General features: G+C 38.0%; 1 protein-coding gene across 2 annotated transcripts in view; it reads left to right on the top strand.

Moving 5' to 3' along the window:
* The window catches only part of FOCAD (focadhesin), a 309,592-nt gene that overhangs the window by 190,855 nt on the left and 103,834 nt on the right, over nt 1-14,903 (top strand). For both annotated transcript variants that reach the window (XM_082470462.1, XM_082470463.1), the window contains exons 19-20: nt 7,697-7,829; nt 11,029-11,214. In XM_082470462.1, coding sequence (XP_082326588.1) covers nt 7,697-7,829; nt 11,029-11,214 — 319 coding nt within the window. The remainder of the gene's footprint in view (nt 1-7,696; nt 7,830-11,028; nt 11,215-14,903) is intronic.

The following is a 14,903-nucleotide window of genomic DNA, read 5'->3' on the forward strand; positions in this document are numbered from 1 at the left end:
CTGCTTTCTTACCGGTATCTCTTTACTGCTACGTTTTATAACTTTACTTATATCCCCCGCTTAGGGAATTCTTACCTGTAACTCTAGATATGTTGTCCATAAAAGATAAGAATTTATATTTATAATTTGTTTCATCTGTAGTAGATTGTAGAGGTCTTAGACTTCATAGATAATGAACTGAAGCAGATGGAAGGTGAAAATGAAATCTCTATAAGGTGACTCGGTGTATGACTGCATTGCCCTGTGCCCAGGGCAAGGTCTGTGTCACTATAGGAACCACCTTACCCAGTTAGTGCACCGTCTTGAACTTCACATCCAAGCACGGCCTGCACAGAGTAAGGTTTTCTACCACCTGGGCAGCCAGAGATCTTTATTTGTGATACAGAATTGAAGTGCCATCTGAAAAAAATCTGCTATTTATTCTTTACTTTGAAATGATATATAGGTTAGTCCCAGAGAACTGGATGAAGAAAATATCACTCTCTTTTAACGGTTAACACACTGTATGATATTATCTTAGTTTTTAGACTAAACTGAAAACATACAACCTTTTCTACTACCTACCTAGTATAACCAGCTTTAAATTATCACGTTATATTAAGGAGTTAAGTGTATGATTTCTTTCTTTTTAAAAAAAATTTATTTATTTATTTATTTATTTAATGGCTGCATTGAGTCTTTATTGCTGTGCGCAGGCTTTCTCTAGTTGTAGCGAGCGTGGGCTGCTCTTCGTTACAGTGCACGGGGCTTCTCATTGTGGCGGTTTCTCCTGTGGCGGAGCACGGGCTCTAGGCACGAGGGCTCAGTAGTTGTGGCTTGCGGGCTCTAGAGTGCAGGCTCAGTAGTTGTGGCACATGGGCTTAGTTGCTCCACAGCACATGGGATCTTCCTGGACCAGGGCTCGAACCCGTGTCCCCTGCATTGGCAGGCAGATACTTAACCACTGCGCCACCAGGGAAGTCCCTAAGTGTATGATTTCACATTTAGTGTTACTGCTAATTCAAAGGCATACAAATGGTTATTTAATGCCGTTAGAGTGTAAGGAAGACATTGTGTTAGAAGAAGTTATGCGTAACATTACCCAGAATCTGTCTTTGAGGTGAAGTGGCAAGTTTTGTTGTGAATTTCTTGGGATCCTCAGGCATTAAAATGGGTTGACTTTTTCTTCTGGGTTGAGCTTATACAGAGATTAGATGCCAGTAGGAACCAGGCAAACTTCTGTTTATTGAATCGAATTGGAGGGACTGAAGATAGGCTCTTGTAAAACCGAATCCTAAGTGAGGCAGGATTTCCCGTGTCACTGAGAACTCGAAGACAGATCGGCCAGCTTGTTGTGCAGTTATCACAAACAGGAAGCCTTAACAAAAGATGTCCTATGACTCGTAAAATTTAAAAAGATGGGATTTCAGACTACACCATGGTGACTAGCAGTACCCATAGCTTCTGAAAAAAAGAGAGAGAAAGGTAAAGAAAGAGGAAAAAATTACGTGTAAATTTGGTATGTAAACTCCTACCAATAGATTAGCTACACTATCTGGAAAGATGCATTTTCTTATTTTATATATATACATATATATATATATTTTTGGCTGCACTGGGTCTTAGTTGCAGCACGTGGGATCTTCATTGCCGCGTGTGGGATCTTTGTAGTGGCACATGGGTTCTTAGTTGTGGCATGCATGCGGGATCTAGTTCCCTGACCAGGGATCGTACCCTGACCCCCTGCACTGGGAGTGCAGAGTCTAAACCACTGGACCACCAGGGAAGTCCCTATATTATTTTAAATAAGCAATTGGTAATTTAGATCACAACATAATGATTACCTTTATTTTTAGCTATTATTACTGAAACATTCCAGTTGGAATGATAGCTTTTATTAAATAACTCCCATATACTCTTGACTCTTTAAATATTGTTATGTTTCTATTTTATCCTACTTGAGGGTTATGTTTAGTTTCTGGTTGTGTTTGTTAGAGTTATTACTCAGCTAAGTGCTGTACGCAGTCAAATATTAGATACTTTCTTAATCTAACTCTTCTATATCCTCTGATCCCTGAATAACCATAAATAGCTCTTTATACCTTCCAACATAAAGGGTAGTGATGTACTATATATGCTTGGGTTTTCACCAGCAGAGCGTGAAGAGCTGTAAAGGAAGTCTCTAAGACTTATTTTAGCCATGCTTTTCAGCCTTTTTTCTGCCCTAACCCCCTTCTAGGATGTGATTCCCTCTCATATGTAACAGAGGTTCACTACCGTGGATATTCTTAACTGAGATTAAGATGAGAGGACATATGGTTTAAAAGAGTCTACCCCACTTCAACCCCCAGTTTCTGATATAGAGGACCTTCCTCTGCACGGAGAATCATTACTTCCAAGACCACACCATACATTGTTCTTCTTCTTTTTATTAATTACTGATTTTCAGTTTGGCTGTTTGAATATCTAAGAACTGAAAGTCCAGAAAATGGTCAGTATGTTCATATTCCAAACAAGTCCCTGAAGGCTAAGGGTGCAACCCAGTCAGATCCCACCCCTGTTTTATAGATAGTGGCAGTGATGTGAAACTGTGGCTCACTTTCTACAAAAGCATACTTTCAACTGTTTCAAAAGTCTCTGCCAGGTAGGGGCTTCTCTAGTTAAAATCTAAGATTCCTCCTTGTTGTCAGAGTTTACTCACTCTGCACCAAGGGCAGTTTGGTTTACTCACAAAACTGAAGGCTACTTGTATACCTTTCCAGTGAAAGGTGTACATGTTCTCTTTTCTATTTGTGGAAACTTGTGAAATAATCTTTTAACAGAACATACGGTGAATTTCAAGTAGAAATTTTTTTTTTAAAGATACAGTTTTTTAAAAAGGAAAAATTTTTTAAAAGATATTATCCACATGGTTACTTTTGTGGATTATAATTCAACTACTTTTGTAAGTACACCTTTAAATGTATTAAAGATTTCTTGTTCATTGCTGCATCAACTTAAACTGTGAAACTTGTTGAAAGAAAGCTAACAGGCTGGTAAAACAGAAGGCATTAAAGGAGTGACAGACATCAGAAGGAAGATTTAGGGTTAAACGAAACAGTACCATCTAAGGTAAGATGGAAAATGTCAGTGGAGACTAGAGCTGAACGAGGTATCATGTGAGTCAGGGATTTGAATAGCAGATTCATTAACTCATCTTTCTTGTCACTGGTTTGTTATTAGGAAGTTTTGTGGGATTGTTGATGATAGACACTTAACACTTGCATTGGTTTAGTGATTATTTATTGGACATATACTAAGTGCTAGGCTGTCTTATGAGCTGGGAATGTTGAATGAAACCATGTGTGAGGTGAACGTGATAACCACTACACTATGGAAATAAGGCCGGTGAATGAATCCATGTGTTTGTTGGTTTGTAAAAATATTACTGTTAATCACTTGAAACATGCAAGTCTAAAGTTGGTCAAAAAATTTTTGGGGGGCTTCTTTGAGGACCTGTTGATTTCAGTGTTAAAAAATAGACACGAATGATTTTTCCCCTTTAGTTTGTGTTTCTTTGTCTTTTTAGCTATTTATCCTTCTCCTTTGCCTTCTTTAGTGCCCCTGACACCCCCAAAATGAAACAAAACAGAAAAACAAACCAAAAAAACTATAAAGAATTGTTTTTCTGGTAAAACAGTCAGTAATGGATAAACATTTAGGTTGACTCTTCTCTCTGACTTGGGTTCTTTAAAAAATACTTGGCTGCTTAAAAATTAAACTTTTTATTATAGAGCTCTTAAGATAGATTGTGTTGTTGATTTCTGGAGTTAATTTGAGAAGCGAGTAATATAAAAGAACTTATTATGCACCTTGGGTTGGTATTAATGTGGTGTAACCTGTTTCGCTTTGATTTAAGTGAATGTCATTGCTTTCATCAGAAGCTGTTTCTCTTTTTAAATGAATTTATGCAGATACTTAACGAGTTCCAAATAAATCCTCTGCTTATGCACAAACTCCTAGATTTTCTTAGGTTGCACACACAGAAGCATGGTTGAAAGGTTATCTGGCTCAGAAAATGTAGTAAGTAAGGCATTTTGTAGGATAAGCTTTCCAATATTCAACTTAAAGCAGATTTTAAAAGTAATTTATCATTTTATATTTGGCTCTCCCTTTAAGTTTCTTCAACAAAGCTTAGCTATAATTGGAAGGGTATAGTTGGTGTGTGTGTGTGCATGCATGTGTGTGTGTGTGTGTGTGTGTGTGTGTGTGTTCTAAATAGACAGTTTTTTCCTGGATGTTTGAGTAGCTAATGTAATATAGTTAGCAACATTTTATAATTTTAACAAGTATTTTTTCATATGACTTCCCTTGATTTTCCTTAGTTGTACTCATGTTGATCTTATTCGCTTGTTGCATACAAACCAAGGGGAAAGACTGGGACTAGCATAGGGAAGCTGGAACAAATACTTCTTTAAGAGATGAGCAGAGGAGTAGGGAAATGCCATGAAACCAAAGTCTAACAGTAAGTGCTACTTGGTTCAGGAGAATCAGCTCACCTTTGAAGAAACAAAATTGAAGGTGTAATCATTCCATTATAAGTAGGCAGAGTATATCATCTATATTTAAATTACAGTACATTGGGGCTTCCCTGGCGGCGCAGTGGTTGAGAATCCGCCTGCCAACGCAGGGACATGGGTTCTAGCCCTGGTCCTGGAAGATCCCACATGCCGCGGAGCAACTAAGCCCGTGCGCCACAACTACTGAGCCTGCGCTCTAGAGCCCGTGAGCCACAACTACTGAGCCCATGTGCCTAGAGCCCATGCTCCGCAGCAAGAGAAGCCATGGCAATGAGAAGTCCGCGCACTACAATGAAGAGTAGCCCCTGCTCACCGCAACTAGAGAAAGCCCGTGAGCAGCAACGAAGACCCAACACAGCCAAAAATAAATAAACTTAAATTAAATTAAAAAAAAATTACAGTACCTCTCTAGTGTCTTTGTTAACATATATGTGTATGTAAGATGCAGACATATGTTGTTTATCACACAGCAGATAAATTAATATAGGGGTGCAGTTATGTGAATGCAAAATTAGACAACTTAAGATGGATGAACGGATCTTTTTTTTTTAAATCCCCAACCTAGTAGGTCTTCTTTAGTGGCTCTCGGAAATAGTGATGGCCTGGGTGCTGTGACTCATTGAGCAGTTAAACTGGATAGGCTAAAATGTGTGCAAAAAAGATCAGATTCCTTTTATACTACATAATTCTGGAATTGGGAGCACTGGTCATTTGGCCTAGTTCATCCACCAGCTGAGGTCCCTCTGAAGGTGGTGGCAGCTTCCGCCTCTATTTCCTATGCTTCCGCTTGTGCCGCTGCCTCTTCTGCTGCCCCTCGTCCAACCCACAATCTCCCCTCCCCTTTCCTCTCTTTCCTATCGCCTCCCTTCCTCCCTTTCTCCTTCCTTTGTTTTTAAATAACTTTACTGAGATATAATCCGCATTCCATACAATTCACCCATTTAGAGCATGCAGTTCAAGTGGTTTTAGTGTATTCAGAGAACTGTGCAACTAATCACAGAGCTGCCACAATCTAATTTTAGATCGTCTTATTAGCAATCAATCCCCATTACCCCTTTCTTTCCCCCCAGCGCTAAGCAACCTTTAATCTACTTTCTGTCTTTGTAAATTTACCTGTCCTGAACCTTTCCTATAATGAAATTATATAGCATGTGTTCTTTCGTGACTGGCTTCCTTCACTTAGCATAATGTTTCCAAAGTTCATTCATGTGGAACACATATCTGCACTTCATACCATTTTATGATTGAATAATATTCCATCGTGTAGGTGTGCCGTATTTTGTTATATGCTCATGGACATTTGAGTTGCTTCCATTTTTGCTATTACAACTAATGTATTCACATTCGTGTGCAAATTTTGTGTGATCATTTGTTTTCACTTCTCTTGGTCATATACCTGGGAATGGAATTGCTGGGCCATTCAGTAACTCTGCATTTCACTTTTTGAGAAACTGCCAAACCGTTTTCCAAAGGGGCTGCACCGTTTTACCTTCCCACCAGCAGTGTGTGAGCGTTCTGATTTCTCCACATCCTCACCATCCCTATGAGTTTTCATATTAGCTTAAGTGTTTACCGCTGGCTTCCACCTCCCCGAGTCTCCTATCACTTGTGAATATGACATGCAGCAGAGCTTCCCAGTGCTCTGATGCTCTGGTGTGGTATCTGGTGTTATTCATGTAGTCTCCAGCTGTAAACATTGTTGTCTGTTTCCCCCCATATGCTGTTCAAATATTATTTTCAATTTGTACTATGATGTGTAAAAAGTCAGGAAGCAAGGTAAACAGACCCAGAACCAACTCCTTTTTTTGAAACTTTTTAGGCAACTAGGGCTAGTTAAAATCTCTAAGATACCTCTTGATGATACCAAATGTGGCAAATTCCAAGTATATACACAGACCAGAGACACTCAGAAAACCCTGCTTGTCAGAACCAAAAGGTTTGCAAAGGTGCCAGGGTTTCTCTGGTGTGCGCTGATATCAACAAATGCAGGCATGCCCTCTGCGGAGCATGCATCATTGTTATTTATCTCTGTAATTATGGCTGGCTCAGTCCTCTGAGAATTAGATCCTCAAGACTGAATCAGAATTAAATCTTGTCTTGGAAAGTGGTTGGTGGTCAGGTTGCTTTCACTCCTTCACTAGTGAAAAGAACGCTAGTTATGATTGAAAGGCTTCGTCGGAGTTGAGGTTATTATACTTGAGAAACATTTTATCTCTGTTTGCTTTTATCCCCCTGCAAGAATCCTGACTCAGTGCAGTTCCTAAACAGAACAGTGCTTTGGGGACCTATGAAAAAGGCAGTCTGCAGGAATTGTTAATTATTTCTAAAAATAACTCCGGGAGCCAGGCTAATGGTAATGACTGGATTCTGGCACTTTATGGTTATAGCAACCACATTTATGTATTTTGATTTCCTCCCCTAATGCTTAATTATCTCCATGTGGGCATTATCATGGTGTGTCATTGAAAGTATTAAAAATTTAATTAATTGCTTGACAGTTATAGCTTGTGGAAACTACAATACTGGTAATCATTTTACATTTTTAATTTTTGGTTCAAATAAACCTAACTAATCACAGAGTAACCACAAAATCTTCAAATGGCAAAGTAGACACTATAAAGTATAGCTACCAACTGCAGATTTTAGTGTTTTTATATTCTATAGCAACAAACTGCCGAGTCTAAAAAAAAAGTCAACTAAAGCATTCTGTGTCTTCCTGATCTCTACTATGTATATTCTACTAGAAGACTTTAAGCTTTGTCATAGAAATATGGCTGAAATCACAAATTTTAAAAAAATGTATTCAGACAAGGCAAATATTTAATTATAAACTACGGAAGTTCAATATATTGAATGTGTGTTTGCATTTTATTGGCAGATGGTGTAAAAATTTTATTAGTTTTCTATAGTAATCATTGCTTAGGCTGGTTTATGGCGATTTTCTTACTATATTACCATTAGTTCTTTACATGGATCTGGGAGTGTATCTAATAAGATGATTAGAGTTTACCATTTAGTTAAGCTGAAAATGAATAGATTTTTTAAATTAATTTTAATGGTCTTTTGACATTGTAGAGCAATGAGTCTAACTTAATTTTTTAAAGGACAAGGAAAAGATTTTACATAATATTTTAGTATCGCCTTCTCTATCATTTCAGATAAGACCAGAAATCCAAATTCCTGATGACCTAGATGAAGACGAGGAGGGTGATGAAAAGGACGTGGATCTTTCCATTCCTGGTTCTTGCTATCTCAAACTGTTGTCACTCACTGCTCCTTCCGTTTTACCAGGTGACTCCTATTTTGTGTCAGGGAAGCTAGCATTTTTTTAGTGATTTTAACTGTCTGATTAATTGTGCTCTTTTGTGATGTACACATATTATAGCTTAGTTTAATCTTAAATACTTATTTTCTATGTGTCTTATAGGGACTGCTTGAGGTAGTATGGTGTTCAAAACACACTGAAAAATGTTAGACTCAAGTAAAAATAAACTGGAGAACTAGTTTAAACAACCATTTTCACTGAAAAATTTAAATTCATCTCAAAAGTTAAATTTATTCTACAAGGCAAATTTGCAGTGGGACTTTAAGTCACTGATTCAAATGGTTCTTTAGCTTATTTATATAAGATAAGTGAAAAGATCATTAGGATCTTCAGAAATTTCCTGGGTAGTTTCATCATTAGAAATATATTCTTCCTAGAGAAATGGTGGTACCAGTATTTCAGAGCTATACATTAATGCTTTTAAAAAATAGATTAACTTGTATGGTTGTTCAGCTTTGATATAAAGCGTACAGGACCTTGACATTTTAAAAAATTATTCTAATTATACCTAATTATTCTCATTCAATAGTAGCCAACATTTTCCCAAGCATGCATCTATTACCATATTCTGTCCCAAATCTACCCTGAATGTTCATGGATGTAAAAATTTAATTTCTGAAAATTAAGTTCAATAAACACAAGAAATGTCATCTTTATCTTCTCAGTCATAATCTCAGTAGCCTGTAATGTTAAAAGTTTTTATCCTTGGTTTCATCCCACATGGAGATTCCTAAGGAATTCAGCCAAGTATATAGAAGTATTTCTTGCTAGACAAAGCTCCTGTCCCAAATTCCTGCCTCCTTTCATTAGAGAAAACTGAATGGTACAACTTAGACAGAGTTCACCTTTTCTTTTCTCCTGATGTCCAGAACAAGCCTTAAGGACTTGTTCCCTTTTTCTTTCTCCTGTTCGTCCCCACTTCCTACCTGAAGGCTCTTCAGAGTCTAGGACCTCCCCTGCGGTTAATAGTAAGTCCAAGGAAGAAAAAAGCCATCAGTTATCCAAAGTTCCTCCTGTATCCCAGAATAACCTTAGAGTTCAAAGTCCTCTTGGGCTTTTGCATTCATGGTATTTTACTTTCATTTAAACTACTCTCAGGGCTGGAATTATTTGATAATCCTTAATTCTCTGAAGAGCTTGACAAGTAGACAAACTTTCATTCCTGGGTTAGTCTTCGTGCAGATGTGTACTTAATCTCTTGACATGTATCAGCTTTTACCAGAATAGGATGTCTTTTGAGAAAGCGTGAAATTCTTTCCTCACAAATACATGATTCTTAGGTCCATTCTGAAAAGTCTATACTCCTCCCAAGCTTGAAGCAGTCATACGTGTGCATGTACATACAGGAATTGAAATGTATGACCTGCAGTTGGATATTATGCACACTTTTCATTTAGGTGATGTGTTGATGAGGGTCTTCGCAGGAAATTCAGAGGGAGTAATTGAGAGTTTAATAAAGGGACTGCTTAAAGGTGTGTTGTCAAGGTTAAAGGAAATTCACAAGCAATGGTGAATCATCTAAGAGTGGTTAATGTCCCTCAGCCTGAAGAGGGAAGGGAAGGGAGCAGTTAGGAGAATAAGAGAGAGCTTCTGTGTCGTAAGAAGCTCCTGAGTGTGGAGCAAGGCCCTTCAAAAGAGGGATGCAGACGACCTGGAGCAGTCCTGCAGGAGGGTGTCTGGGGAGTACTTGCCCTCACCTCTGTTTTCACCCTGTGATCTCCTGCCAATGTCTCCCACTGGATGAAGCCAACTAAAAGCCAGAGGACAAGGGAGTCTGATGATGCAGTTGTGAAAGGTTATTCTTCCAGGGCACAGAGTAGGGTTGAGAGGGTGGATCTGGAGGGGTACATGGAAAACATACTACACAGGTGTTCTCTGGGCTTTGAATAGAGAAGCTTTGTTGCACCTAGGAAAGTTCTATATAGGAATGACAGAACTGGGTACATAATACATGTTCCAGTGAGTACTTCTGCCTTTAATTTAATCGTGGTCATTTAAAGGAGACTTTTAGACCTATTCAGAATGAAATTCTAGTTTAGGTAGGCAGCCTCTTGCTTTTTGTTCCTATAATAAGAGGCACCTGTGGTAGTTTCCTTTTTTGTTTTCCATATGGTTTGTTTAGCTTTAATTTTTGTTGTTTTTGTTTCTGCATCGGGCAACCTCTAGTGGTCCTTAGGAAAATAACACTTGAATATAAACCTATAGTGCTAATCAGGTATTTTGTTTGGATACCCTATTGTCTTCTGATCCCACATTACTGCATTACCTTATAATAAGTGAAGATGTCAAGCAATAAAGAGCTTGGGCTTAATTAGAAGGAACACAAACAAAGAAATAGTGAATTAATCTTTTAAAATAAGTGTACTGATATTACTGCAGAATGATGGATAGTCATAAAGGGCCTCTCTGAAAATATCTAAATGACAGGAAGGAGCCAGTCAGGTGGACATTGGGGATTAGTGTGTTCCAGGTGGAAGGAATGGCAAGTGCAGTGGCATTGACTTAGATATGAACTTTGTGTTATTGAGGAATGGAAAAAGGCCATGTGTGGAAGTGTGTCTTTAACACAGCTAGGAAGGAAGGTGGGTGGTAGAGATGAGGTCACAGGGAGAGTCAGGGGCTAGGTCATAGAAAGCCTTGATCACTGTCAGATGTCTTGACGTTATTCTATGTACAGTGAAAAAGCATTGAAAGATTTTAGGGAAGGAAATGACATAAAACTCTAGCTTCTTTCTGGGTAGAGGATGGTTTAGAGGAGTGGTCATGAGGAGAAGAAACCAAGAACTAGTTTTTAAATTTATCCAGATGAGGAAGAGAGAAGATAATGACTGGGCAAGTAGCAGTGAAAATGGAGCGAAACGGATGGATTTGAGATCTATTTTTAAAGGTAGATCTAAAAGGACTTGCTACATATAAGGAGTGTGAGAAAGAGAGGAATTAAGAATGACTAAGTTTTTTAGCTTGAGTAACTGGGTGCCATATTCTGGTTTGGGGAAGACTAAAAAAGGGCTGGGAATCAATAATTGTTTTTTTACTTTGTGAAATTTGACCTGAAATATAGCTAAGTTGTTGTTGGTGGTGTGTGTGTGTATGAGTTAAGAATGAATGTTTCTCTTCTAGCATGCTATATTCACTCTACTTTTGGTCTCCTTTTATTTCTTTCAGCTTTGGAGGAATTTTTTACATCACTTGTGAAGCAAGAAATGGTGAATATGCCCCGTGGGGTGTATCACTCTGCATTAAAAGGAGGTGCCCGCTTAGATCAAGGAAAGACTGTAGCAGGAATCCCCAATTTTATGTTGAAAATGTATGAAACAAACAAGCAACCAGGTTTGAAACCTGGCCTTGCGGGTAAGCACAATACATAGTATCAAGGTACAGGATTTTAATGTGATGATTTAAGTTTCTCTTCCAAGTAGGGTGTAATAGGGCATGGAAAGGCATTGCTGCTGCTGCTAACGTCTAGACACAGATGGATAAATTACAAAAATGAATCACATTTTAAAGCCATCAGAGAACTGTAGAAACAAAGACATAGATAAAACAAAGAATAGACTGAAATTACGGAATGGAGAGAACATTTTAGATTGTTCCCTATGGACCTGTCCCACCCCCTGGCCCCTAACCCATGGGAGATATTCACTGATTCTGGTTGTGGGCTGGGATTGGGTTTTGGCCCAGGAAGAGGCCTGTTGGAGGATAGAGGAACCAGTAAAGCTTTTAGTGGTTTCATGGGACTAGGCTGATGTGATGATTAATTTTATGTGTCATCTTCATTGGGCTAAGTGATACTCAGATAACTGGTAAGTATTATTTCTGAGTGTGTTTCCAGAAGAGGTTAGCCTTTGAATCAGTAGACTGAGTAAAGAAGATCACCCTGAGCAGTGTGGGTGGGCAACATCCAATCCATTGAAGACCTGAATAGAACAAAAAGGTAGAGGAAGGGTGAATTTGCTCTCTTTGCTTGAGCTGGGAGATCCATCTTCTCCTGCCTTTGGACGTTGGTGTTCCTGGTTCTTGGGCTTTCTGACTCAGACTGAATTGCACCACAGGCTTTCCTGGTTCTCTAGTTTGCAGACAGCAGATCATGGGACTTCTCAGCCTCAAAAATCTTGGGAGTCAATTCCCATAATAAATCTCCTCTTGCTTATCTACATATCTGTACCTATATATATCCTGTTGGTTATGTTTCTCTGAAGATTCTAGTACAGGTGACAAACTGCAGATTTTCCTCATAAGCAATTTGGTGACTTTTGAGTTTGCACTGAAGGTTAAAGAACTAGGCTAATGCTTCTGAGAGGCAGTGAAATCTCCAGTCTTGTGGTGCTTAGGAAACAAAGACTGGCTAGGAGAATGGGCCTGAAAACAAAGCACACAAGTAGTGAATTGATACTGAGATCTACAGCTCTTTTCACCTGGATGCACTTAGTAATTTTGGCCTCAGATAGAGGCTGAAATTCAGGCTTGACCTTAACAAGAGGCTGGTGCAGGAGGCAGAGAAGCCAACAGAGCTCATGACATTTATGTGGTAACCTGAGTGACAAGACTGGGGACTTGAGACCCTTCAAACACACAGCCTGTTTCTCCCTTAAGATATTTGTCTAATTTTGCAGCTTTGTGGGAAGTTAAAAGCTAAACTGAAAACTTCTGAGGACAGATCCAAATCTCTGAATCTCCCATAATCTTTCTGTATTGAAGAGTCAAAGACCGATTAGACTGTCAGTTGAAAATCTTGAGGAGGCATGCCTTAGGAACAGGGTTGAACCAGAGGTAGACTGAGATTTACCAAAGCTATAGTCAAGCCTAACTCAGTTAAATCCCTCATTCACCTGAGATGATCTGTCCTTCACTCTGTCTGCCTAACAGAGGAGAAAATCCTCTGATTAAAAAAATAATATCATTTAGAATTTCTGTGGTTCTTTCATATACTGTCCAGTGAAAAAGTGCTAGACATATGAAAAAGGAAGAAGCTAGAAATGAAGGGAATATTTCATGGAGATAAAGAAGTCAGTCCATTAGAAAAGTATCACAATTCTAATCAATGTGCCAAAATAACAGAGTTTCAAACTATATGACAAAAATTATAAGAACTAACTAAATAGACAAATGCACAATAATAGTGGGAAACCCTTAGACAGCTTTTTCAGTGGTGTGACGAACAAGCAGACAAAAAAATCAAGTTCACAAAATATATGAATAATACTATGAACAAACTTCACTTAAGTGACATATGGAACATTGTATCTTATAGTGATAGAATTTTATGCTTTTTAACTGTACATTGGAAACTTATCAAAATGGTTATATGGCAGACCATACATTTCAACAAATTTCAAAATATTGAAGTCATTGAGTCTGTCCTCTGATAACAATAGGATTAAGCTAAACTAAATAACAAAAAGATAACTAGAATGTCTCCACTTGCCTGGAAATTGAACAGTACACTTATAAATCATCCATGGATCAAAGAAAAAAATCAAAATGGAAATCAGAAAATATTTTGAGCTGAACGATAATGAAAATATGCCAAATTACAACTTGTGGGATGCAGCTAAAACAGTGTTAGTAGGTGATAAAAACTCTCCAGAAAGTGGGCATAGAGGGAACCTACCTGAACATAATAAAGGACATATACAGCACACCCACAGCAAAACATCATTCTCAGTGGTGAAAAACTGAAAACATTTCCTCTAAGATTAGGAACACAACAAGGATGTCCACTCTTGCCACTATTGTTCAACATAGTTTTGAAAGTCCTAGCCACGGCAATCAGAGAAGAAAAAGAAATAACAGGAATCCAAATTGGAAAAGAAGAAGTAAAACTGTCACTGTTTGCAGATGACATGTATTGTACATAGATAATCCTAAGGATGCCACCAGAAAACTACTAGAACTAATCAATGAATTTGGTAAAGTTGCAGGATACAAAATTAATGCACAGAAATCTGTAGCATTCCTATACACTAACAACGAAAGATCAGAAAGAGAAATTAAGGTAACAATCCCATTCACCATTACAACAAAAAGAATAAAATACCTAGGAATAAACCTACTGAAGGAGGTAAAAAACCTGTACTCAGAAAACTATAAGACACTGATGAAAGAAATCAAAGATGACACAAACAAATGGAGAAATATACCACGTTCTTGGATTGGAAGAATCAATATTGTGAAAATGACTATACCACCCAAAGCAATCTACAGATTCAACGCAATCCCTATCAAATTACTAATGGCATTTTTTACAGAACTAGAACAAAAAATCTTAAAATTTGTATGGAGACACAAAAGACCCCGAATAGCCAAAGCAATCTTGAGGGAAAAAAATGGAACTGGAGGAATCAGACTCTGTGACTTCAAACTATACTACAAAGCTACAGTGATCAAGACAGTATGGTACTGGCACAAAAACAGAAATATAGATCAATGGAACAGGATAGAAAGCCCAGAGATAAACCCACACACCTATGGTCAACTAATCTATGACAAAGGAGGCAAGGATATACAGTGGAGAAAAGACAGTCTCTTCAATAAGTGGTGCTGAAAAAACTGGACAGCTACATATAAAAGAATTAAATTAGAATACTCCCTAACACCATACACAAAAAATAAACTCAAAATGGATTAAAGACCTAAATGTAAGACCGGACACTATAAAACTCTTAGAGGAAAGCATAGGAAGAATACTCTTTGACATAAATCACAGCAAGATCTTTTTTGACCCACCTCCTAGAGTAATGGATATAAAACAAAAATAAACAAATGGGACCTAATGAAACTTAAAAGCTTTTGTACAGCAAAGGAAACTATAAACAAGATGAAAAGACAACCCTCAGAATGGGAGAAAATATTTGCAAATGAATCAACGGACAAAGGGTTAATCTCCAAAATATATAAAAAGCTCATGCAGCTCAATATTAAAAAAAACAAACAACCCAATCAAAAAATAGGCAGAAAACCTAAATAGACATTTCTCCAAAGAAGACATACAGATGGCCAAGAGGCACATGAAAAGCTCCTCAGCATCTCTAATTATTAGA

This window comes from Balaenoptera physalus (assembly GCF_965194825.1).
Source record: "Balaenoptera physalus genome assembly, chromosome: 7".
Taxonomy (NCBI): domain Eukaryota; kingdom Metazoa; phylum Chordata; class Mammalia; order Artiodactyla; family Balaenopteridae; genus Balaenoptera; species Balaenoptera physalus.